A 25,766-nucleotide genomic window follows, 5' to 3' on the forward strand; every position below is an offset into this window, starting at 1 on the left:
TCTGGGGAATTCTCTTACCCAGGGCGGTAAACGTCTCACTCTCCAGAGCACAGCTGCTGATGAGTAAGGACTTCAGTGCTGGTAAAAATCGGAGCCGGCTGAGGAGGTTTTCGGAAGAGCTGCCCATCTTCTTGTTGGCAGATAAATCCAACTCTTGAAGACTGGAGAGTAAAGGGATTACCTGGGCTGTGGAAATGTCAGCAGTGACATTGTTTTAGGCACCATCTCATGAAGAGTCTGCTGGATATTTGGGTCCCACAGTCCCACAGTCTCCCTCCCTTACGCACACGCACACCAGCCACGCTCCCCAAGTGTGCAGGGCTCTCGCCAGGCTAGACATTAGGAGCAAAGACCTTGGAGACAGAACTGGGTCCTAATTATGCCTCTGTGGCTAAAGAACTGTGTGATTTTAGGAAAGTTACTTAACTTCTCTGAACCTCAGTTACCACCATAGTAAGAACGACAACAGAACTTCACAGGGTCACTGGGAAGATGAGATAACTCGGTATATGTCAGTATGGTGGGATCTCTGTGGGGCTGCCTCACCTCCGCAGAGCCTTCCAGGGCCCCCTAAGCTACCGAAGCCCTTGGTCACTATTATGTCACCCTATTCATTTTTGCTTATGTGTTTTTCTGTCCCCCCTCAGTGAAGATGAGCTTGTCTGTAGCCCTGCTTCTTCCCCAGAGTATGCGGAAGAATCTAGAACACTGGAGGCACAGACGTTGGTGGAAGGAGGGAAAGAGGATAGGAAGGAAAGGCAGGCAGGCAGGTGGGGTCCCAACAGATGTCACAGTGTCTTCCTCTTCACTGTGTGGGTGGTTGATTCCTGTCCCTACCGGATGGAGGCTCCTGGACTATGAATTTCCCTTAGCCCATGGCACAGTGCCTCGTACAACTAGATGATTTGAATCAAAATTTGTTGGCTAAACGACCTGTAATTCTATTCCTTTGGAGTATCTAGAATGATCAGATAAAAGAACGGTGAGCTATTTAACCTCCTAAGATATAAATGGAATGTATTTTCATTTCCATCTCTTTCAAATTAGACAGTAGGAGAACGATGCACTTTGTTACAGTTCTTCTATAATCATTAGCTTTCCAGGGCCGTTCACCTGTGCTGGTGGCGGCACATTTGGTAAGAGAAGCGGAACCCCTGTTAGGCTTGCGGTAACAACTGAGGTCCCTCTAGCCCTGGAACCTTCTTCTGAGTAAGAAGACCTGAGGTGATATTCATTTATTTTGGCTGTAACAAGGAAAATTCATTCTTTGGAATCTGGCTGTTGATAATTCAGGGGTATCTCCTCCAGGTATGAGGCTCAGAAGGAAAGGGGATGGTGATACCCCATTCGCCCCACCTGGAGCTCAGAAACAGATTTGTTTTGTTTCTTTAAAATCTTTATGAAAGGGGCACCTGGGTGGCTCAGTGGGTTAAAGCCTCTGCCTTCGCCTCAGGTCATGATCTCAGGGTCATGGGATTGAGCCCCACATTGGGCTCCCTGCTCAGTGGGGAGCTGCTTCCCTTCCTCTCGCTCTGCCTGCCTTTCTGCCTACTTGTGATCGCTGTCTGTCAAATAAATAAAATAAAACCTTTTTTTTTTAATTTTTAAATTTTTAAAAAGATTTTATTTAATTATTTGACAGAGAAAGATCACAAGTAGGCAGAGAGGCAGGCAGAGAGAGAGGAGGAAGCAGGCTCCCTGCTGAGCAGAGAGCCTGATGCGGGACTCGATCCCAGGATCCTGAGATCATGACCTGAGCCGAAGGCAGAGGCTCTAACCCACTGAGCCACCCAGGCACCCCCTAAATAAATAAAATCTTAAAAAAAAAATCTTTATGAAAGCCTTGAACTTTTCTCTGTTTTCCAAATTGAGGCATGAGACCCAAATGTAATTTAGCAGGTCTAAAATATAGATGTTAGACCTAAGAACCTGTTTTAGTCTTTTCCTTCCCAAATTGTACTAAAGAAAGCTAAAAAATTCTTTTTATTCTTGTTTTTTTTTTTAAATGCTGTTTTTAAAAGATTTAGTTTATTTGTTTATTTGAGAGAGTGAGAGAGAATGAGAGCAAGTGAACATGAGAGGGGAAAGGTCAGGGGGAGAGGAGATGCAGAGCCCCCACTGAGCAGGGAGCCCAATGTGGGACTTGATCCCAGGACTCCAGGATTGTGACCTGAGCTGAAAGCAACCAACTGAGCCACCCAGGTGCCCTTATTCTTGTTTTCAATTGATTCATTCATTCGATCATATTCCACAAGAATTTCCTGGTGCCAACTCTGTGCCAGACCTCTGTACCTAATGAAGGAGAGACGCAAAAGGGGCTCCCAACACAGGAGGGGCCATGATCTGGAGAAAGAGCAAGGACAAAGGCCCCAGGACAGGAGGTCAGCACAGAAAAGTGGCTGGGGTAGAATCGAGGAGGGGAAGGCTAGGTAACAAAGTCAGAATGACAGAGGAGGAAAAGGGAGACCACTTGGACTCGCAGTAGTCTGGGCACAAGATAACAGTGGCCTGAACCAGCCCGGTCCAGGTCTAGACGGTAGACCTTGGTGATGAGATCCTGGAGGTGTTTTGGAAGTTTACTGTGGCCACAGATGGAATAAACCCCTTAATGGCAAGGCTGCGCTTGGCGCTGTTTGTTATGGGAAACTGCATTTATATATTATGTGTTATAATTACAGGATTATGTCTACAGTGGAAAGAGTGTAGGCACCTAAAGTTATAATGTATACCCGTGATGCACCACCCTAAATTCTTGTGTAATTTCATTGTATCCAAGGGGCTTAACTTCACTTGTTGGTCAGAAAGCCGCTTAACTTCACTTGTTAGTCAGAAAGCCGCAGTGCCCTCTTTTGGGCCTTCTCTCTACATCCTGTTCGAAAGAAACTTTGTAACTAACAGAGTCATTTCTAAACAGTAACACATATTCAAAATTTTCTCCACCAAGTGCCATATCCATCATTTACAAACGTGTATAGGAGGAATTTAGATTCACTCATATTTACTGAGCACATAATAAAATATTGGGGCATTCAAAGAAGTTTTATGGTTTGGTGCTTTTGTTAAGTTTAAGTAAGTTTAAGGAGACACCTTAAATTAGCCAAGTTCCAAACATATACTGAGGTTCCAAAAGTCCTTCCTTGACTCTTTTGTTCACACTTACTCAGAGACACCACGTCATTGGCCGTGAGAGAGCACTGGTGAAGATCCAAAACTTCTAGATGCTCCAGCGTGGCCAGCAGAGCTGATGAGTCTTCAAAACCTCCACCCAGATCCCTGTTGCAGGAAAGGTCTAATTTCCTCAGTCCACCCAAGTACCTAAAAGCAGCATCTAAAAGAGAAAATCAAAAGTCCCATTCTGACAGGCTAGAAGGTGGAAGGCAGGTGTAGGGCAGGCAAGGGGGCAGGTGTATAGAAGGGAGATGGTGAAAATACACCAAGTTGAGAAAAGACAAGATGAGGGAAGAACTTTAGACTTCCTACCATCTGGCCCTCTCTGGACTTGACAGTGGCTTCAAACACCCCCCCGCCCAACCAACACCCCGTGATCTGCGTTGACTGCCAATGGCTTCAGTGGAACCCTCCAATGGCTCATTCTCGTCCTCCTACACTGGCGCATTGGCATTTCACAGAATTTTAGACTTATTCAAACTGCCAGTGAAAAGGATATTATAGGCTCTGTAAGTCGAAGGGGAACACAAAATTTCATGTCATGTTCTCCCTACAGATGCCACTAAAGCTTTCTTTTTATCAGTACCAATTCCTTCCTACTACCGAGCATAAAATAATGTTGACATTTTCAAAAGAGAAAAATGGAGAACTTTCTTAGCACATAACTTTTCTTTTGCCCAGTGTCTCTCTCAAACCCGGAATATCCTGGCCTTTTCAGAGTCAGCCATCTTAAGAGGTTATCTTTAGACTCATGAAAGTATATGCTTATTGTAAAAGAGTTAGAAAAGAATAAAACAAAGAAGATTTAAATTACCTATAATCTCCTGCCCCAACATAACCTCTGTGTATATTTAGTTGAATTTCCTAAAAACTTAAAAAAATTAAATATAAACTAAAATTACGTATGTACAGAAAAATCCCAGTCATTGCTAACTCACCCAGCAGTTTGACACCCTCTTGTGATAGCCCACATGAGTGCAACTTCAGTACTTTCAGATTTGAGGTACTTCGTAATCCCTGAGCAATACTGTTCAGACTGGCACCGATATTTCTGTTAAGGGAAAGGTCAAGGACTTCGAGATTTTGCATCATGGGTAGCAACTGACCTAGAGGGAAGTGAATCCAAATGAGAAGAGCAACTCAATAAAAATGCAGGGTGTGACTGTTGGGGCAGGAGGGGGAGGGCGGCCTCATGTGATCCCAGGGGTATAATGAGCCCTTCTTCCAACTTAGGGAGAGATAAAGCACAGCCAACTTTGACCCTTTGACCCTCAGACTGTCTGCTCATGGGCATCTTCACATTTGTTTTCTGGGAAGGACCCTTCCAAATTCCACTTACCCACAAATGCCCCATCTTCAGATGTGAGGTCACAATCCACAAGCTCAAGCGTTTGTATCTTGCTCCCTTCTTGGAAATTCTGGAGGGTCAGAGGCAAGTTCCCCCCCACTTCACTGTTCCAGGACAAGTTCAGCTCCTGCAGGTCAGTTATGCCCCCGAGTGCTTCTCCTGTTACAAAACAGCCCAAATATTGGGTCGATTGCTAATCTGAAAAGCAGGGAGTCTGCCTCAAAATCAGCACAAATGTTATTTATGGAATGATAATGGCTGAGCCAGGGACTGGTCAGGTGCCAAAGAACAGAGTAGACCCAGTTCTTGCCTGGTCCCAGCAGGCTGAGCCCCTGTATTTAGAGGCTCAGTGATTCTAGTCCCTCCAAGGTTCCAAAGCCGGACCTCTGTACAAAAATCATTGTCCAGAAAATCCCACCTGTCAGTAGGGTGGTTTCGTGGAGTTGGTTTTGTGGTAGTAAATACGTGTACTATTCCAACTGCTTTCTCTCATCCACCTTGTCTGGGGTCAGCATCACTGGGAAGCTGGACCAGAGGATGAGGAGAGGCCAAGCAGGGCACCTGCCACCGTGGGGGCAAAGCTCAATTAGACATCAAGAATATACAACTGAACCGAGCCCTAGAGAGAATCAGTAATTAAGCACAAGATGCTAGCAGCTCGTAATAGCCGTGCAGCCCTGGAGAGTGGAGGAGGGTGCAGTGAGAAAAGGGTGGAAAGCATCTAAGGGCTGGAATGGAGGCTGGCGGAGAGCAGGGAAGCGACCAGGTAAAGCAGCCTTAGGAATAACTTCTACTGTCCCGGGTAGAACAGGGCAGAGAGGCACACACATGGAAAACGCACTTCCTCGATGTGCGGAGTCAATCTCCACACTGAATGATTAAGAGTAATGGAAAGTCCCCTGTGTCTAGAAGCCTCTCCTCCACGGTCCACTACTGGCCTTGGACTTCTGCCACTGACCATTCTTTGTGTGGACTGAGGTTTTGGGAGTCCAGGAGCCTCATGTTAAAATGCATGTTCTCTCAGCCCAGGTGCCATTGTGTGTGCCATCGCCAGTCAGCTGGGGTGGCTTTCTATACCTGGAAGCCCTCCTCAGCATCAGGGACAGAGAGTGCAGGACTGATCAGCCATGTCTGCTGTGTACATGGTACGGGGGAGCCATCATCGATCATCCTACACTCAGCAATTGTAACAGGTATGATAACATTGGCGTGCCCCCTGATTTATGGTCTCTTTTCATTAAACCGTTTATTCTCCCTGTACCACATCTGCCCTCAATACTAAGGAAGGTCCCTTCTTATGGGAGAAGATGCAGAAGCCCTTCCAGAGAGGAGAAGGAGTCTGGGAGAGGGAGCGGGTTATAAAACATCACGGCAACAAGGATGTAGCTTCTCTCCTGAACCAGGTAAGTTTGGAATGAGTTCCAGGGCAGAAATTCCCATTTCCCCATTTCGTTTTTTTTTTTTTAAATTTTATTTATTTATTTATTTGACAGACAGATCACAAGTAGGCAGAGAGGCAGGCAGAAAGAGAGAGGAGAAAGCAGGCTCCCCACTGAGCAGAGAGCCCGATGTGGGGCTTGATCCCAGGACCCTGGGATCATGACTTGAGCCGAAGGCAGAGGCTTTAACCCACTGAGCCACCCAGGTGCCCCCCCATTTCCCCATTTCTTAATGTTGGAAGATCATGAACAAAATTTAGATAAATCACAGAAAATAGAGAAACTACATTTTCTTTTCACCCCTGAGTAGCAGTGAGTTAAATTTGCAGCCTGCTACATAATAATCAGCTGCTAACCAGTGGGGCTCAACTCACCACATCAAACCACTGAAAGTCAATTTCGAATGAGGGAGTACTGAAAGGCGGACCTCCCCATTACTGAGCATGTACTATGCGCCAGGCATGTAGTAAGTGCTTCATAGAAATTATTTAATCCTCACAATAGTTTTTTGAGGTAGATATCCAACCCATTTCAGAGAAAAGAAAGCTAGAAAGCTGAGGCTTAGGAAGTTTAAATAATTGTCCATGGTCACAAGACTAGTTAGATGGGGGGCTAGAATGTGAACTAACACGTGGCCACTTATGTGGTGTTTCTCAGCTAAAGGAAGGGTGGGCCAGGGGGCGTCAAATGACCCTGATTTCCTACAGAGGGATTAGAGAGAGGACATTTGACGTGAACTGTGTTGTTTTTACAGAGATTTTTTGCAGAGATGTAAATGATCAAAATAGTCGCTGAAATAAGAAACTTCAGACCAAAAGAATATTTAAAAATCTGAATGGCATCTGAAACCAGCAAGGATCGTATAAAGAGTTGGGTTAATAGAGTGACAAATTTTATCCTACATTCTGTGTCCAGTATATAAATTAACTTAATTGAGGCCCTAGTTCTATTTAAACCATTGCTTTTAGTTTAAAGATCTTGTTTTGATCCATTTTTTAAAGATGGGAATGGAAAAATAGAAGAGATTATTTTGGGATCGGAAAATAATCATTATCTACTCCAACTCCTCAATTTTACAGACAATTAGCAGACTGAGAGTAAGCAAATTTGACAAACTATCTCCATTGAGAGCAGATGTCTTTCTGGCCAGCCTTGTTCCCTACTCTGTCCTGGGGCTTACTACAGTGCTAGTAGGTACAGGCTGCAAGTGTACTGGAGTTTTGCAAGTGCTAGATCATCCAGGCGCTCTCATTCACAAGCACCTGGGGGGTGGGGGTGACCCAGGGAGTTTGCCCTTGACACTTCAGAGCCGCTTCCAGTGAAACATTGACCATACCCAGGGCTTGCACATCATCCGTGGTAAGTCTGCAACTTCCCAGCCTCAGGATTTTTAACTTGCTGAGGAGATGCAGGTGCTGTGTAACTGAATGGAGGTTTCCGCCTACAGAATCATTCCAGGAAATATCCAGTTTTTCCAAGTCTGGGAGAAGAGGCAGCAAAGCAACTGGAAATGAACAAGAGGATATACAGGGTTGCATACGTAATTACACGAAGGAGCGGTGGCCATACTGGCCTTCAGCAAAGCAGGGGTCCCTCAGCCATGCAATTGGGAAGAATGACTTTTGTATTTCCTATTTCCTAGGATATTTCCTATTTCTGCCAAATAAATGCGCTCCAAAAATGTAGTGGTATCTTCATAAGATTTCATAGCATAGAAGCTCCTTTATTGTAGCAGAAATGGTAATTCTACTGTTAACTACCACTGCTGCTGTGATATGCATACTAGTCCTTTATTTTGCAAAAATAATTCCTCACCCCTTCATCCTATTGGATCCTTGGGCTGAAAGCTGGAGGACTGCTCCGTTGGCCAGGATTGCCGAGATTGGGGGTCCATGTTACCCCTTCTTTTAGATCATGACTTCCTGGGTGTCACCACCTTAGAAAGCTCCCATTATATTTAAATAGACCAATATGTGGAGGTTTAGACTGGCACAAAGCCTGACCAGAACCTTCTCTGAGTATCTGCCATTGCCCATTAACAGTGACCTTACTGTCTGTGATAAAGATTCGCTAAGGCTGTCTCTGTGTCCTGAAGCAATGATACTCAAGAGTAGAAATGCCAACCTGGAGCAGGCAAAGAATCTTTGAGTATTTGCTTTTAAATATCTATCTTGAAGGTTCAGGGCAGCAGTCAGAAGTAGCAAGCTGAGCTCTTACAGTTTAAGGCACAGCAGTGTCCAATATTCTGAGGCCAGGCTTAGGAGTGAAATTTGTTTTTGCTTTTTTTCTACTAGCCTTCAATTTCAACTTGTTTACCCAAATCCTAACTTTATCGAGCAGAGAAGTCACTGAACACACGAAGAAGGAAAAAAAAAATTAAAAACAAGATTGCTGGGGCCCGCTCTCCGAGACTCCAGGTCAGTGGTCTGGGTTGAAACCAAGTGAACACAAACTTTGCGAGTGATTCTGACACACGGGCATCTGGAAACACAGACAAGGGTAGGTTCTCGCTGAAGACAGTGGCCAAAATGTAATGACATGGATTTCCGTTAAAATGGTCAAGGACCGCTCACTCACGATCCAGTTCTTTTGATACCTCTGTGCTGGGAGACACAACTAGTTTGAGGGAAGGCTGGGCTTAAGGTCTCTAAGAAAAAGGGAAAGAAAGGTGGTCATAATTGTGTGGGGAGGGGCACCTTTGCAACCAGACTGCTGCTTCCGTGTGGCAGCTGCCGCTCACGCTGCTGAGCGTGTAGGTTGTGAGCAAAGACTGCTGGCGGCTCCTCTCTCATAACTACGCACCCAGCAGGGCTCGGGCTTCATGGACGGGCTGCAAGAGTTTATATCTCATGCTGTGGGCGAGACAAATGTTTTTCAGGGAGTAAGGAGCCAGCAGTAGGGGAGGTGAAATGCTCAGGGAGAACTGACAGACAAAGGAACCTTCCTCCTACACTTGGCTCAAATCTTTGAAGCTTGAGGAAGGATCAATTAACTTGTTTAAAAAAAAAAAAAAAAAAAAGTGGTGCAGCTGCTATTCCCGAGTTGTCTGGGGCCACCCTGAGACCCGGGGTTGCCAGGTGAGTAATGAGCGTGTTTTGCCCGCCGGTGGCAACCCGAGGGCACCCGTGGCCCTCCGTGCGTGCCGGCTCTTACAGACCCGCTTCCCTCAAGTCGGCCGCCGTCAGCCTGCAGTTGTTCAGATCTAGACACTTGTCCACGGCTGTTCTGCCCAGCTTCTGCAGGAACTGCTCCTTTTCCTCCATGCTGGGTCCACATTCCATTTCTGAAGTGAGAGGCTGAGCTACATGGTGAGAATAAAGAAGAACGTGCCCTGAGTGAGACCGTGATAAAGAGGCACAGTGATGGCAATAAGACAAGTCAACAAGACTAACAACAGTCCTGAGCAAACCTCCGCCCAGAAGGGAAGCGCTAAGCAGAGACAGAACTTCACCACTGTCCTGCCTCCAAGTGCTGGACACTGATCACTGCAGTGACCCTCTTCTGGCAAGGAAACTGAGGACTCAGGTGCTTTTCCTTTACCGCCTGACAGGAGCTTGTCAGCATGTAGAAACGGTTGTCTTCCTGGACAAAGTAGCGAACTTGTTAGCACACCCTTTAAGGGACGGGCAGCCTGGTGCACGCCAGGTGGGGAATACAGGTATTTGACCAAACCAGTGAGGAAAGGGAAGCATTGCAGTCACCTGCCCTCACCCGCCTGGAGCTTCATTGGCTACGGGAGCCAATGAAACGCGGCTCCTAGACCATTCAATTGACAGATCCAGAGGGCGGAGTGGCTGGGAGAGCTTTTCTCCACCCCTGCCAGCGAATACACCCCAAAAGCCTCATTTGTCCTTCTTGTTATGAGAGACGACTTATGTGGCCCTCTTATCAAGTTCCTCTGTACTAATGCTGGGCTAAGGCGAACATTAAGCTAAGAAAAACTTTAGTTTCATTGAACACCTATTATGTCCCAGTATGTGTCAGCACTTAAGACACATTTAGGGGCGCCTGGGTGGCTCAGCGGGTTGAAGCCTCTGCCTTCGGCCCGGGTCATGATCCCAGGACCCTGGGATCGAGCCCCGCATCGGGCTCTCTGCTCAGTGCAGAGCCTGCCTCTCTCTCTCTCTCTCTCTGCCTGCCTTTCTGCCTACTTGTGTTCTCTGTCAAATAAATAAATAAAATCTTAAAAAAAAAAAAGACACATATAAAACACATCATACTTTTGTAAGGAAAAACAAATATGCAGGTACTGACAGTGACTTTAAGGAGGTTTTGTAGATGAAAATGTAAAATTTAAAACATAAAAAGAGTACACTGGAATCCACAATGAAAGTGTAAGTTCCAAATATGCAGTGATACTCTTCTAACCTTTACGAAGTACAAAACCACATAGCTAAAGAGAAATGTATTGGTACCAGTGAAAATTAATAGTAGGATTTCAGTAGTAATCAGCCTAGACTTAAATATTAGGAGAGGAACACAAACTCTACTTCTCCTCTGCAGTGTGTTTGCTGGCTGGCTATGATTTTTTATTGACACGTAATATATTATTTGTTTCATGGGTACAGGTCTGTGAATCACCAGTCTTACACAATTTACAGCACTCACCATAGTACATACCCTCCCCAATGTCTCTCATTCACTGGCTGTTTTTTTTTTTTTTAAGGCAACTTGAATTTTATTTTTATTTATTTATTTTTATTGACATATAAGGTATTATCTGCTTCAGGGGTACAGGTCTGTGTACAGGCTTACACCATTCACAGTACTCACCTTAGTACATACCCTCCCCAACATCCATCATCCAGCCACTCTATACCCCCCTCCACCCTCCAGCAACCCTATATATGTTTTGTGAGATTAAGAGTTTCTTATGGTTTGTCTCCCTCCCAATCCCATCTTGTTTCATTTTTTCCCTCCTTATCCCCCAAGACCCCTCGCCCTGCCTCTCAAATTCCTCATATCAGGGAGATCATATGATAATTGTCTTTCTCTGACTTATTTTGCTTAGCCTGATACCCTCTAGTTCCATCCACATCGTGGCAAATGGGAAGATTTCATTTTTTTGATGGCTGCATAGTATTCCATTGTGTATATATACCACATCTTCTTGATCCATTCATCTGTTGATGGACATTTATGTTCTTTCCATAGTTTGGCTATTGTGGACATTGCTATTATAAACATTTGGGTGCAGGTGTCCCTTCAGATCACTACGTTTGTATCTTTAGGGTAAACACCCAGTAGTGTGATTCCTGGGTCATAGGGTAGCTCTATTTTCAACTTTTTGAGGAATCTCCATACTGTTTTCCAGAGTGGCTGCACCAGCTTGCATTCCCACCAACAGTGTAGGAGGGTTCCCCTTTCTCTGCATCCTCGCCAACATCTGTTGTTTCCTGACTTATTAATTTTAGCCATTTTGGCTGCTGTGAAGTGGTATCTCATTGTGGTTCTGATTTGTATTTCCCTGATGCTGAATGATGCTGAGCACTTTTTCATGTGTCTGTTGGCCATTTGGATATCTTCCTTACAGAAATGTCTGTTCATGTCTTCTGCCCTTTTCTTAACTGGATTATTTGTTCTTTGGGTGTTGAGTTTGATAAGTTTTTTATAGATTTTGGATACTAACCTTTTATCTGATATGTCATTTGTAAATATCTTCTCCCAGTCTGTCAGTTGTCTTTTGGTGTTGTTGACTCTTTCTTTTGCTGTGCAAAAGCTTTTGATCTTGATGAAATCCCAATAGTTCATTTTTGCCCTTACTTCCCTTGCCTTTGGCGATGTTTCTAGAAAGAAGTTGCTGCGGCTGAGGTCGAAGAGGTCACTGTCTGTGTTCTCCTTAAGGATTTTGATGGATTCCTTTCTCACATTGAGGTCTTTCATCCATTTTGAGTCTATTTTGTGTCTGGTATAAGGAAATGGTCCAGTTTCATTCTTCGGCATGTGGCTGTCCAATTTTCCCAACACCATTTGCTGAAGAGACTGTCTTTCTTCCACTGGACATTCTTTCCTGCTTTGTCGAAGATTAGTTGTCCATAGAGTTGAGGGTTCATTTCTGGGTTCTCTATTCTGTTCCACTGGTCTATGTGTCAATTTTTGTGCCAGTACCATACTGTCTTGATTATTACAGCTTTTTAATAGAGCTTGAAGTCTGGAATCATGATGCTGCCAACTTTGGTTTTCCTTTTCAACATTCCTCTGGCTATTTGGGGTCTTTTCTGGTTCCATACAAATCTTAGGATTATTTGTTCCATTTCTTTGAAAAAAATTGATGGTATTTTGATAGGGATTGTGTTAAATGTGTAGATTGCTTTAGGTAGCAAAGACACTTTCTCAATATTTTTTTTCTAATCCATGAGCATGGAATGATTTTTCATTTCTTTGTGTCTTTCTCAATTTCTTTCATGAGTACTTTATAGTTTCCTGAATACAGATTCTTTGCCTCTTTGGTTAAGTTTTTTTCTAGGTATCTTGTGGTTTTGGGTGCAATTGTAAATGCGATTGACTCCTTAATTTCTCTTTCTTCTGTCTTGCTGTTGGTGCATAGAAATGCAACTGATGTCTGTGCATTGATTTTTATATCCTGACACTTTACTGAATTCGTATATGAGTTCTAGCAGTTTTGGAGTGGAGTTTGGGTTTTACACATAAAGTTTCATATCATCTCCAAAGAGTGAGAATTTGACTTCTTCTTTGCCAACTTGGATGCTTTTTACTTCTTTTTGTTGTCTGATTGCTGAGGCTAGGACTTCTAATACTATGATAGAAAACCAGAACAGGGGGCGCCTGGGTGGCTCAGTGGGTTAAAGCCTCTGCCTTCAGTTCAGGTCATGATCCCAGCATCCTGGGATGGAGCCCCACATAGGGCTCTCTGCTCGGCAGGGAGCCTGCTTCCTCCTCTCTCTCTGCCTGCCTCTCTGCCTACTTATGATCTCAGTCTGTCAAATAAATAAATAAAATGTTAAAAAAAAAAAAAAAGAAAGAAAGAAAGAAAAAGAAAACCTGAACAGACCCATAACCAGGAAGCAGATTGAAGCAGCCATCAAAGATCTCCCAACAAACAAGAGTCTAGGGCCAGATGGCTTCCCAAGGGAATTCTACCAAATGTTTAAAGAAGAACTAATACCTATTCCCCTGAAACGGTTCCAAAAAATAGAAATGGAAGGAAAACTTCCAAACTCATTTTATGAGGCCAGCATTACCTTGATCCCGAACCCACACAAAGACCTCATGAAAAAGGAGAGTTATAAACCAATATCCTTGATGAACGCAGATGCAAAAATTCTCACCAAAGTAACTAGCCAATAGGATCAGACAGTATATTAAAAGAATTATTCACTATGACCAAGTGGGATTTATTCCTGGGTGCAAGTTTGGTTCAACATCCGCAAACCAATCAATGTGATACAATACATTAATAAAAGAAAGAAAAAGAACCATGTGATACTTTCAATAAATGCTGAAAAAGCATTTGACAAAGTACAGCATCCTTTCTTTTTTTTTAAAGATTTTATTTATTTATTTGACAGAGAGAAACCACAAGTAGATGGAGAGGCAGGCAGAGAGAGAGAGAGGGAAGCAGGCTCCCCGCTGAGCAGAGAGCCCGATGCGGGACTTGATCCCAGGACCCCGAGATCATGACCTGAGCTGAAGGCAGCGGCTTAACCCACTGAGCCACCCAGGCGCCCCCAGCATCCTTTCTTGATCAAAACTCTTCACAGTGTAGGGATAGAGGGTACATACCTCAATATCATCAAAGCCATCTATGAAAAACCCACAGCAAATATAATTTTCAATGGGGAAAAACTGAGAGCTTTTCCGCTAAGGTCAGGAACCCGGCTGGGATGTCCACCATCACCACTGGCTGGCTGTTTTTAAGAGAACACCTATACTGCGTTCATCTTTGCAGGATGGTTGGTGTTACCACACTATGCCAGTAGGAGGCAGCACCATCCACCATTTTGCGATTCACTCTGGCCTTCCAGTTGCATTGTGCATTGATTGGATAGATCGCATTTTATTTTGGGCAGGATTGCCAGATTTAGGAAAAACAGAAACTTCAAGAAACAGAAAAATTTAAACTTCAAGTAAACAAGGAATCATTGCTCAGTAAAGGTATGTCCCAAATATTGCATGTATTCTATCTGGCAATTCTAATTTGGGGTGGAGCAGAAGAGAGTGGTGAGTGGGGGACTAACATTTTTTTTTTTAAGATTTTATTTATTTGACAGAGATCACAAGTAGACAGAGAGGCAGGCAGAGAGAGGGGAGGAAGCAGGCTCCCTGCAGAGCAGAGAGCCCGATGTGGGGCTCGATCCCAGGACCCTGGGATCATGACCCAAGCCGAAGGCAGAGGCTTTAACCCACTGAGCCACCCAGGCACCCTGGGAGACTAACATTTATGTGCCAATGGGTACAGGATGTTTTGTGTAAACTTCATGCAAGGAGTCACAATCACACTATTTCATAGGTTTGGAACACGAGACACAGAGAGCCTGTCAATTAGTAAGTAGCAAGTCAGAATTTGAACCCAGAACGGTCTGCTCCAAAGTCCATTATATGAATGTTTGTGTTAGAGTTTCTATGTTAAAAAAATCTCTGTGTGTGCTATCTGATGCTTTCTCCCTTCTGTTTTTGAGCTTTTTATCTCCATAGGCTCAACCTACAATCATGCTCAAGTTCCAGCTTAACCAAAGCTTCTGTTTTCTCAAGCTACTGTTTGGTCCATCATTAGGAAATGATTACTGTCAAATGTTTGGAAAGGGTGGTTTGGGCTTGCTGGTCCCACGTCACCCCATTTGCCAATTAACCCTCTATGTTCTGGTGACCACAATCACCTATCCCAACAAATTGTTTCTCAAAGGTCACCAGCAGTGACCTACCAATTGACAGTTTCAGGAATCTCTTCTCATACCGCATCCTACTTGGGCACTCTGTAATCCTGGATATGACTGGCAGGTCTAAGATAGCATGAATGGAAGACCTGGTTCAAATCATGGGTCCCTCAGGTGAGCAAGTCACTGAACTTCTCTGAGCCTCGGTTTACTCGTCTGGAAAGAGATACTATAATTCCTGCCTGGTTCACTTCTCATTTACTGGGGCCTCCCAAGGGAGATGGGACTCTGCAGTGCCTGTTATGTGAGAGGTATTCTATTAATATTTGTTGAATGCACAGATAATTGAATGAATGAATGAATATTAGCTTTAAACTCCTTAATGACCAAAATAAGTCAACATGATAAATCTTTATCAAACTCCCAAGTATAAATACAAGTACCAATTTGTGAGGTCCTTGGACATGTCCTTGCAGACCACACATATCATTTTTTTAATACATAAACCCATTTCCTTAAAGGATAGCAAATGTCACAGCTCAAGACATAAAACAGTTGAGTCAGAACTGCTCCCCATTGGCTGAGGTAGGATGACTGACATGCCATGAGGAGGACAAAGTTGTCACATGTGAGCAGTTCTGTGGAGTGATTAAGAGACTTTTCCTGGCTGTTTTACTGCTGAACCAAGATTTTGCCTTCTCCACGTGATCTTGTGAGCTAAGCAGTATCTTCACATTAAGTTCTTTCCGACCTACATCTGTAAGGGTTGGTTTCTTGCTTATGAACAACCAAGAATCCCAGTGGTTTCATAAAACAGATTACACATTTGTAACATGGGTGGCACTGTACAGGGAACCAAGATAACAAGTTCCTGTTTTTAAGGAGCTACCTGTCTAATGGAAGAGATAAACACGAAAGCCATGCCCACCGCACAGAGGAGACATGCAATGGTGGAGGTGTGTGGAGGGTACCTGGGAACACATGGTATGACAATAAGTACCTCAGGTCCCAGGACAGGTCTTGGCAAGCTTTCAAGAGGAAGGGATACATGAATTACACCTTAAGGGAGAGGGAGAGTCAACCAGGTGGGTGGACATGAGGGAGAGATAAGTGGAGGAGGGGTGCAGAAGCAGCATGGTGACATAAGGGAAGGTCTTTATAAGCCCAGGGAACCCCTTTGAAAGAATATGTATGGCCAGTTCAGGAAACTGCAAGTGAATCTCAATGTCAGGAGTAGAGGATGAACATGAGGTTGGGGGAAGGCAGAGGACACGAAGAGAGGTCCATCTGATCATAAGCACCCTGAAGACCGTGCTTGGGAGTGTAGACTCTCTCCAAGGCAAGAGAGACTTGGGGAAAGATTTGAAGCAGGTGAAAGACATCATGTCTGTGATTTAGAGAGAGCAAGCCGTGGCAGAGTGGAGGACAAGCTGGCCAGAGAGCTGGACCAGAAATAGGAAAACTAGTTAGGAAGCTGTCCCAGCAGTCTGGGCAAAAAACAGTGAAAGCCAGAACAGCAATAGAGAGGAGGAACCAGTTCTCAGAGCCATTTGAGGGCAGAATTGACATGACTGCAGGAGCCACTGAATTTGGGGAGAAATGGAAATGGAGAAGCCATGCAAGGTTGAGTGGCCAGTGTTGCACAGCCAGGATAACCAGTGCCTGGCCTTGCACGGTCAATTTCATCATGGTTGTGGCATTCATGACCCAGGTTCCCGAAGCTTTGTTTCCTATTTTAGAACAAGTATCAACAATCTTGTGATACAGGTTGTCCTTTTTTTTTTTTTTTTAAAGTAGACTTTAACTTCCTATTTCCAAAATATATTTAAATATAAACTTAATTGACTTTCACATAAATTGATATTATTTTTGGTATTTGATGCAAATAACTGGACAGAATTAAAGGTAGGTATAAATGAAAGATTGGCCATGGGTTGATCACTGATGGGGGAAGTGATCATGGGGACTCCTTCGAGACTTGTTTTAGACTATTCTCTCTACTGCTGTGTATGTTTGCATAAGAAGTTTAAGATGTTTAAAAAATACACTTAATCTAATAATATGCCAATGGTATTGTGTATGACATATAGCTTTAGGGAGAGATTTGGCACTATTTATTTTCATAACCCTTGAATCTATAATCTCTGTTCTAAGAATTTATATTTTTTAAAAAGGCTGAAGGGCACCTGGGTGGTTCAGTGGGTTAAGCCTCTGCCTTCGGCTCAGGTCATGATCTCAGGGTCCTGGGATCAAGCCCTGCATCAGGCTCTCTGCTCAGTGGGGAGCATGCTTCCTCCTCTCTCTCTGCTTGCTTCTCTGCCTACTTGTGATCTCTCTCTCTGTCAAATAAAATCTTAAAAAAAAAAAAAAAAGGCTGAAATACAATGAAGCCAGGTATAAGCAAGAGGGAAAGACAAAAATAGTCACTGAAGGACAAAAAAGGAGCTTAAGTAGTTATGGCATATGCATGGAATAGCTGTTAAAGGTGGCATATGAACATCATTTTATGCATGTCTGCCATGCTAGGCTTAAGCAATATAATCGTATGTTGCAGAAGTAATATCACAGATCCATGTAAGCTCAAGAGGGATTTGTAAGCTATTATAAGTGTAAAAATTGCCTGCTCTGGCCCCCAGGCACCTCCATGACCGTCCTCCTGCTCTTGTCCTCTCTCCTCACTCCTCTTGCTTCAGCACCCCCGACCTTGGGCTCACTCTCAAGCATGCCAGGCCCAGTCCCACCTTGGGCCGTTGCATTTACAGGTCCCTTTGCCTGGGAACCTGTTGCCATTGACGTCCACGTGACTGGCTTTATTCCTCCATTTTCCTTGGCTTACTTTATCCAGACCTCTGCTCAAATGCCACCAAATCCGAGACTCTTTCCCCACAATCCCATCTAAAGTAGGACCCCATCCATCCTCTGTCTCCTTAGCCTGCCGTATTTTTCTTCCGGTCACTTATCACACTGAAAGTGTGTGCATTCGGTTCTTTGTGTACACAAGGTCCTGTTTCTCTGTGGCCGCATTTGTAACACAACAGTAGCTGTCATACAAAAGGTAGTGACTCCAGGTTTGTTGACTGCCTGACTGGCCATAAATGCATGCATATGAACAAAAGACTAAAAGAATCTTGAAGAAAGAATCCTTTGTGTTAGAATGAAAGGAAACAAGGTATCTTCTCTATACCTTCCAGTAGTGTTACTTTTGATCATTAAAAGTCAAATTAGCAAAATATTTAAAGCATTTAAGTCACGTAGTAAACGCTTAGAATAGAGACTCAGATTAGTTTTAGTTTAACCCATACAGTCTCTTTAGGAGAAAGCATTATTCTAAAAATTAAAGAAGTAAGAGCAGTCAGAAGTTTACCAGTATCTAAGGTGGCTGTTTTCTGTGCCTCGTTGCCGGGTTGGAAATCAGTTGTTTCAAGGTCATTGCTCTCTGTTCGGCTTTCAGGTTTGGAGGACATGAATTTTGAGCTCCTAAGGAATCTGTTGAGAAATGAGGTCCGGGGTTTAGTTTCTCCATTTGAGGAATTCTTCTTCTGTGTTTGACTCATGGTCAAGTTGAAGGGGGCCTGTCTCAGTAAGACATCTTCCTGTTGTTTTCTGTTTCTAGGATTACTGAGAAGAAAAAGACTCTGTCAAGCCTGTGTGAAATCAGAATTTCCCTGCATGAGTTTTTATTTCCCCCTTTCCTTTGTTTTTACTACTGGTAATGTTTAATGTAAAAATAAGAATGACGTAACCCAGGATCCGGGAACCAACAGATGGTGGCAGATACAAATCTAAAGCAAACTTGGTTTTTAACTTTGCCCTATTTTATTATGTGAGATACGGGTCATTAAAAACCACTTGGGCAAATGCATCAGATGTGTCAATACAGTTGAAATTTCAGCTGTCAATTACAGTTACCTTCAAAGGGACGACAGTAAAAGAGGATTTAGCACACCTCTCAACTGTCTGGCCCTTTGCAGAATTGCTGCCCAGGAAGAGTTTGCCTTCAGTGAGCCCAGGCTCCTTTCTCCGCACACTGCTGCTTTTTCTTCTGGCATCTTCCCTTTTTCCACTCCAGCCCCCCTCGGTTCCCCCATGGAAAACACATTGGCAGTAAAACTTTCACTCACTCCATAAACAGAGCCTACTCTGGGTCAGATGCAGCTCTAGATGGGAGAGTCCATGAGGAGCAAGACATAGCTCCTGTCTTTGATGGAGGCTTAACCTGTAAGTCGGAGAACACACTGGGCTAAGGGCTGCCCGGGAGGAGGGACCAAGGAAGTCAGGGAAGGCTCCGATGGACTGCGCCTGCCTCCTAGAACAGACTTGGAGCCCGGGTTTTTAGCCTGGGGAGTTAGCTAAAAAGAGAAGAGAGGGAAGAGTGGTCCAGGCAGAAAAAAACAAGCTCAAAAGTCTCCAAAAATAAAGGCTGGGAAAAGCCTGGGGTTGGCTCCAGCAGTGAATTCTGATCTTCCTGGAGCAAAAGATGTGGAGATGGAGGTAAGGAGTGGGTCTGGTGTGATTTGAGGCTAAAGAGTCATAAGGGTCTATCTATTGTCCCTCCTGGGATTTGCCTACATTTTAAGAGAGGGTTAAATACTTGAACTGCCAATGGCATTTTAGATTTTGGGGGACATTTAAAAAAATTTAAATTCAATTAATTACCATATAGTATATTATTAGTTTTGTAGAGTTCAGTGATTCATCAGTCTCATACAACACCCGGTGCTCATTACATCCTGTGCCCTCCTTAATGTCCAGCACCCAGTTACCCCATCCCTATCCCACTCCTAGAATTTTAGATTTCGTTAATAAAATTTAGATCCTGTCCTTGGGACAGGACCTATTTTTTTTTTTTTTTAAGATTTTATTATTTATTTGACAGAGAGAGAGAGAGACAGCAAGAGAGGGAATATAAGCAGGGGGAGTGGGAGAGAGAAAAGCAGGCTTCCTGCTAGGTAGGGAGCCCAATGTGGGGCTCCATATAGGGCTCCATGCAGGGCTCGATCCCAGGGACCCTGGGACCATGACCCAAGCCAAAGGCAGATGCTTAATGACTGAGCCACCCAGGCACTCCCCTAATAGGTATTTTTGAAATTACAATGTTCATGGCTTCTTCCTATAAAATAGGTCTTTCTGTAATAGTATGTTCTAGAAGGACTCAAGAACATTTTGCACAGGGGCTCCAAAAAATGACCTTGGAGAGCCCCCTTCCATGCTAGGGAATCTCAATATTCTATAGACCTGGAGCACTAAAATTTTAGAAGTCACAATTGGGCATCTTTTGCTTTTTGCATTTTCTTTTCAAATGAGAGCAGGGGGCAGCCCAGGTTTACCCAGGAACACAGCAATGGAACCAAACAGTAGCCCCCCGCTGCAGGCCCACAGCTGACCTAGCCTCAGTGGGTTGGGTGGGAAAGAAAAAGAGACCTCTGGCAATGAACCCAGCCACAACCAGCAGCCCTGGCCATCCCATCCTGATTCCACCGTCACCTCAGGGGCCCTTGTCCTTTGGTTGGTCCTCTGGCCTCCCCCTCCAAGATTTACCTCCATGGTCATTGTCATGCAATTGCAGATTTTGGTGGACACAGCCCTTCTCTGGAGTGTCATCCCACTAAATGGTTTCACTTTTTCTTCCACTAAATAAGCTGACTTCAATTCCCAAGTCTTAAGAAAACACTGCTGGATGGTGTTCCAGGATGTGGTAATTTACCCAAGTGAAACCCCACCCAGCTTGGGAGGCCCCTCCAGGTCCTCTGAGGAGGAGCACACTTGTGAGCAGAATGGGAAGGGCGGTGTTGGGGGGTGGGGGAGGCAAGATACAACCCAGGATGCAGGATTCAGGACTCTGGGGACAGAAGAGGAAACAGAAGTTGGAGGGGATGGGGGAGGGGAAGGCAGAAAGAAGAGAAAGGCAAGGGTAAGAAACAACAGACAGGAAGCTGGGGAGGTAGAAAAGGACCAAGTATAAGGAAGGCAGACGTGTGAGTGCCAAGCAGAAAGCATTTGCACATTACTTAACATACAGTGGGTAAGAAGTAGGTTACCATGCTCACTCTAAAAACATCTTTTTGCTTTTTCTTTTTTTCCAGAATGTGTTCCGGAAATTCCTCTTTATATACAAACTTGAACAAGTACTCCAGCTTCCCGTACCAACTCAGGCTTACACAACCTTCCATTTTCCCCTTGTCCCTGCACTGGGTTTTACAGTGTGAAGGCAAAGCCTGGAAGCAGAATTGGGAAATTTGCAGATCACAACACAACAACCAGACTACAGCCGCTGAAAACTGGGCTTTGTCTCTTTTTCTAGGATCAGACACATTCATTTAAGAGGCCTTTAGGAAAACTGGGCTGGCACTTCAATTTGACTTAACAACATTAATTGAGCAGTTATTATTTGGATGTGTACTATATTATCACTAGATAAGGTTATTTGCCATGAAACTCCAAGGATAATATGCAGTTGGCATGTTGTTTTCTTGCATCTAAGCTGTATTTATTTATTTATATTTAAAATGAGAAATGCCTTTTCTTCCTTTTCCATCCTCAGGTTTGGGCTTAACATTACTTAACGTTTCTGACCCAGTGTTTCAGAGTGAATCATATTTTCCCTGATGCTTGTTAAAGGGAAATGCATCATTCTTTCTCGACAAAAGGTGCTTCACTAAGAGGGAAGTCCTGACACATGCAACAACATGAATAAACCTTAAAGACATTATACTAAGTGAAATAAACCAGTCGCAAAAAGACAAAGGCAGTGTGATTCCACTTATGGGGTGGGGGTGGGGGGAATATAGTCAAATTCATAGAGACAGAAAATAGAACGGTGGTTACCATGGACAGAGTGGAGGGGAAAATGAAAAGTTGTTTAATGGGTACAGAGTTTTATAAGATGACAAAGTTCTGGAGATAGGTTGCACAACAATACGAATATATTTAAAACTACTGAACTGTACCTTTAAAAATGGTTAAGATGAGGGGCACTTGGCTGATTCAGTTGGTAGAGCATGCAACTCTTGATCTTGGAGTTGTGGGTTCAAGCCCCTCATTGGATATAGAGATTGCTTTAAAATAAAATCTTTAAAAAATGGTTAATACGGTAAACTTTACGTAATAAGGGGGTTTTAAACTTTACGTAATAATATATATATTTTATATATATGATACAGAGAACTAGAACACTAAATGTAAGGAAGTTTTAGACGCACCTTAATTTCAGCTTTTATTTTCCTTATGTATGTACAAGTGTGATATGATATGATTTTTTAATATCCATGCCTAAATATATTTTCATGAGTATAAAGTAAAAATCCTAGGTAATTGTTTCAAAAGTATTATGGTGGCATGCAGGGTCTTGAGTTATATATCTGATGGTCTTAGTTGAGACTTACTCAGAACTCTTCTCTAGAAAACACATTATTGTAAATATATTTCTAGCATTATTGTTAGTACTACTATTCTCAGTTTAAGCAGAAATGGAATTTATTAAAAGTATGGCAGAGATAAATAGTATTTGCCTGCACTCCTTTTGAACCCCACTTAAATAATAATTAAGCGATTTTTTTTTTCTAAACCACTTCATAAATCTCTAAGGATGATGACAACAGGCTAGATGTCAACAAAATTTTGGAATCTAGAGAGGGTAAGGAAGAATTTAACTGATTTTATAGTTAAGTGCATGTAAGTGCTGAGGAACAAATTTTTTAAAAATTTCAGTATACCAACAGACTCAGTAAATGAACCAATAATTGTACCAGGTAACTCTGAAGGAAGAGGTGAGTATGGGTGGACTGAGAACAGAGTGATTAGTTAAAAATTGTAAGAAGTTTGTTTTTTTTTTTCTTTTTAAGAGTTTACTTTTAAGTAATCTCTACATTGATCCCATAAACCCGGGATCAAGAATTGCATGCTCTGCTGACCGAGCAGCCTGGTGTCCCCACCTAAACAATTAAATTTTATTTCTGCCCGGGTGGCTCAGTCCACTAAGCATCTGCCTTTAGCTCAGGTCATGATCCCAGGGTCCTGGGACTGAGTCCCACATCGGGTCTCTGCTCACCAGGGAATCTGCTTCTCCTTCTGCACCTCCCCCTTGCACCCCCACCCCCACTCGTGCTCGCATGCTTTCTCACCTTCTCTCCCACTCTCAAGAATAAATAAATAAATTTTATTTCTCACACCAGGGCAGACAGAGATGACCTCTTCCCTACCCTGGCAGAAGATAGAAAGTTTATTTTCAGGACAGTTTGAAACATTGAAGATCTGGACTCAGACACTGGTCATGTTTTGAGTACCTTTTTGGATAGGGAAGTTGAGTAAGGTCTGTGTATTGAACAGTGACAACTTCCCCTTCGGTTCCTCTAATAACACACTGGCAACCAAGCTTGAACCTCCCCTTCCCCCACCCCATAGCAGCATATGGGAGGACACCAATCTAAGGAAACCAATACTGACTGTGCGGTGTCCTTTAACTACATAAATTTGCCTCTACCAAGCAATTACAGAGATGTTCACTTACTGAGAAGTCCTACATATATACACAGAGCTCCTAAAAAAATGCCCAATTCGGGCGCCTGGGTGGCTCAGTGGGTTAAGCCGCTGCCTTCGGCTCAGGTCATGATCTCAGGGTCCTGGGATCGAGTCCCACATCGGGCTATCTGCTCAGCAGGGAGCCTGCTTCCTCCTCTCTCTCTCTGCCTGCCTCTCTGCTTACTTGTGATCTCTGTCAAATAAATAAAATCTTAAAAAAAAAAAAATGCCCAATTCTATATATGCTTCAAGGGCCAAAGATCTCAAGATAGTGGAGGGAAGACTGTCATGAAAATGAGATGCAGAAACAATAAGAAAAAGGGAAATTAGAATAAGGACAATGTAGGGAGAATAAAAGATTTTTTAAAACTCACTATTGTACTTAGAGAGTGAAGTGTTGATGGAGGGTCCATAAACCAAGAACCAGATGTAAGAAAGGGAAAATCCAGAGAAGAGAAGACCTTCTAGAAATTAAGAAAGTGATACTTTCTGTGCAAGAATAAAGTGGTATCATTTTGAATCTACCTAATCCTCCAGCAATAGCCACCACCACCACAAGTGCATAAGAGTGACCTACTATGAAATTAATAAGGTATCCTGTGAATTCCCAAGTACAAGGAGAGGGCTGATTAACTGACAGCAGCAAGACCCACATGATATCAGCAAGTGGCAGGAGATAGTAGAAAGCAGGCAAAGCTAGGATCTTCTGGTGGCACTGAGTGCCCATAAACTCATTATCAAAACTGCCAAAGGTATTTATCCCAAAATCTAAATGTCCACACTCAGCATTGAAAGCTAATTGAACTTTTTGGGGAGTGGTGCTAGAACTGGAAAGGGGTTCCTAGGGGTGAAGGCAAAAGAAAGGTTAGATTATATGGGGCTGTTTGGCCCTATTAAGCCTCAGCACTAACCAATGGAATCTCTTTTGCAGAACAAAGTCCCTCTCAGAGGAGAGTCTGCTGGGGTGGAATCTAAATGAAGCAGCACAGAGACATTGTGGGCAAAAGCAAGAGAAGATCCAGGTAAAGTGGGGGAGGAGGCAGAAAAACTAGTTTCAGAAAGCACAAGGCAATATTGTTTAACTCTTTATTTTTTTTGTAAAGACTTTATTTATTTATTTGACAGAAAGGGAGGGAGAGAGCAGCAGAGGGAGAGGGGGATGCAGACTCTCTACCAGGCAGGGAGCCCGATGTGGGACTCGATCCCAGGACCCCAGGATCATGGCCTGAGCTGAAGGCAAAAGCTTCACTGCCTGAGTCACCCAAGCGTCCATGTCTAACTCTAAAATAATAATAGACTAGCCACAGAGCTAGGGAAGCAGTCCTGGCCCACTCTCTCTCCTAAGGTACACCATGCGGGCCCCTTCATGGGGCTGGCTTGATGTGTTCTCACAAAATGGCAGCTGGCTTGCCAGAGCACATGACTCGTGAATGAGAGCAAGGAGAAAGCTGTGAGGCCTGTGGTGACCCAGTCGCTCATCATGCACTCTAACATATTCTATTCGTTAAAAGTGAGTCACTAAGTCCAGCCCTCACACAAGGTAAGGGAAACTAGGTTCTACCCCTTAAAGGGAGGAATACAAAAGAATTTGCAGACATTTAAAATGTCCTACAAAAAAAATTAGAAAGTGGGAGATATAAATAGATGATAGGCAAAGATAAACCAACATGTTTGGGATTCCCTGAAGAAAGGGGATTTCTTGAAGAAGAAACTCAAAGCAAATACTAAAACCTTTAGTTCATAAAACTACTACTTTTTTTTTTTTAAGATCTTATTTATTTATTTGAGAGAGAGAGAGAGAAAGAGTACAAACAGGGGGAGCAGTGGAGGGGGGAAGCGGGCTCCCTGCTGAGCCGGGATGTGGGACTCAATCCCAGGACCCTGGGATCATGACCCAAGCTGAAGGCAGACACTTATCCATCTGAGCCACCCAGGCACCCTGTGAAACTACATCTGAAGGAAGACTTAAACCGGCATATTTAAATGGCATAGAGCATACCTAGGACAAGTTACCTGGAATGGATAACACCAAGACATATACCAGTAAGACAAATGAGCTTTAAAAAGAAAGAAAGAAAAGGCAAAAAGATGAGGTCATTCGTAAGGGAAAATAATCAGACTGTCGGCAGACTTTTCAACAGTAGTTTACTATTTTTCCCAGACAGTGGGATACATATTTAAAACACTCAAGGAAGAAAATGAGCCAAGGATTTAATAATTAGCCAAGTTGAACTCTGTAGGCATACGGCTATGAGCATTTAAGAATAAGGAAATGTGGTTGCCATGAACTCTTCCTGAGAAATCCTAATCTAAAGATTTATCTTTGGACAACAAAAATAATGAAAATGACATCAGCATAAGGCCTAACTGATGTTGATCACTGAATATATACTTACATGTGGTTCTAAGAATAATTGATATATTTAAGGAAGACCAAGTATTTAATGGTTGTGTGCTCTG

At 43.4% G+C, this 25,766-nt stretch overlaps 1 protein-coding gene across 1 annotated transcript in view; it reads right to left on the bottom strand.

Annotated features, from left to right (window-relative positions):
* Positions 1-18,441, bottom strand: part of LRRC31 (leucine rich repeat containing 31) — a 28,931-nt gene extending 10,490 nt beyond the window's left edge. Inside the window, exons 1-7 of the mRNA XM_004756541.3 lie at positions 18,154-18,441; positions 9,113-9,256; positions 7,292-7,459; positions 4,508-4,675; positions 4,107-4,274; positions 3,161-3,328; positions 19-186 (exon numbers count right to left, since the gene is read on the bottom strand). Of these exons, the coding sequence (XP_004756598.1) occupies positions 19-186; positions 3,161-3,328; positions 4,107-4,274; positions 4,508-4,675; positions 7,292-7,459; positions 9,113-9,256; positions 18,154-18,343 (1,174 nt within the window). The 5' untranslated portion in view covers positions 18,344-18,441. The remainder of the gene's footprint in view (positions 1-18; positions 187-3,160; positions 3,329-4,106; positions 4,275-4,507; positions 4,676-7,291; positions 7,460-9,112; positions 9,257-18,153) is intronic.
* Between the last annotated feature and the right edge of the window lie 7,325 nt (positions 18,442-25,766).

The sequence above is a fragment of the Mustela putorius genome, unplaced genomic scaffold, assembly GCF_011764305.1.
Source record: "Mustela putorius furo isolate JIRA1106 unplaced genomic scaffold, ASM1176430v1.1 tig00003834_pilon_pilon_pilon, whole genome shotgun sequence".
Classification (NCBI taxonomy): Eukaryota; Metazoa; Chordata; class Mammalia; order Carnivora; family Mustelidae; genus Mustela; species Mustela putorius.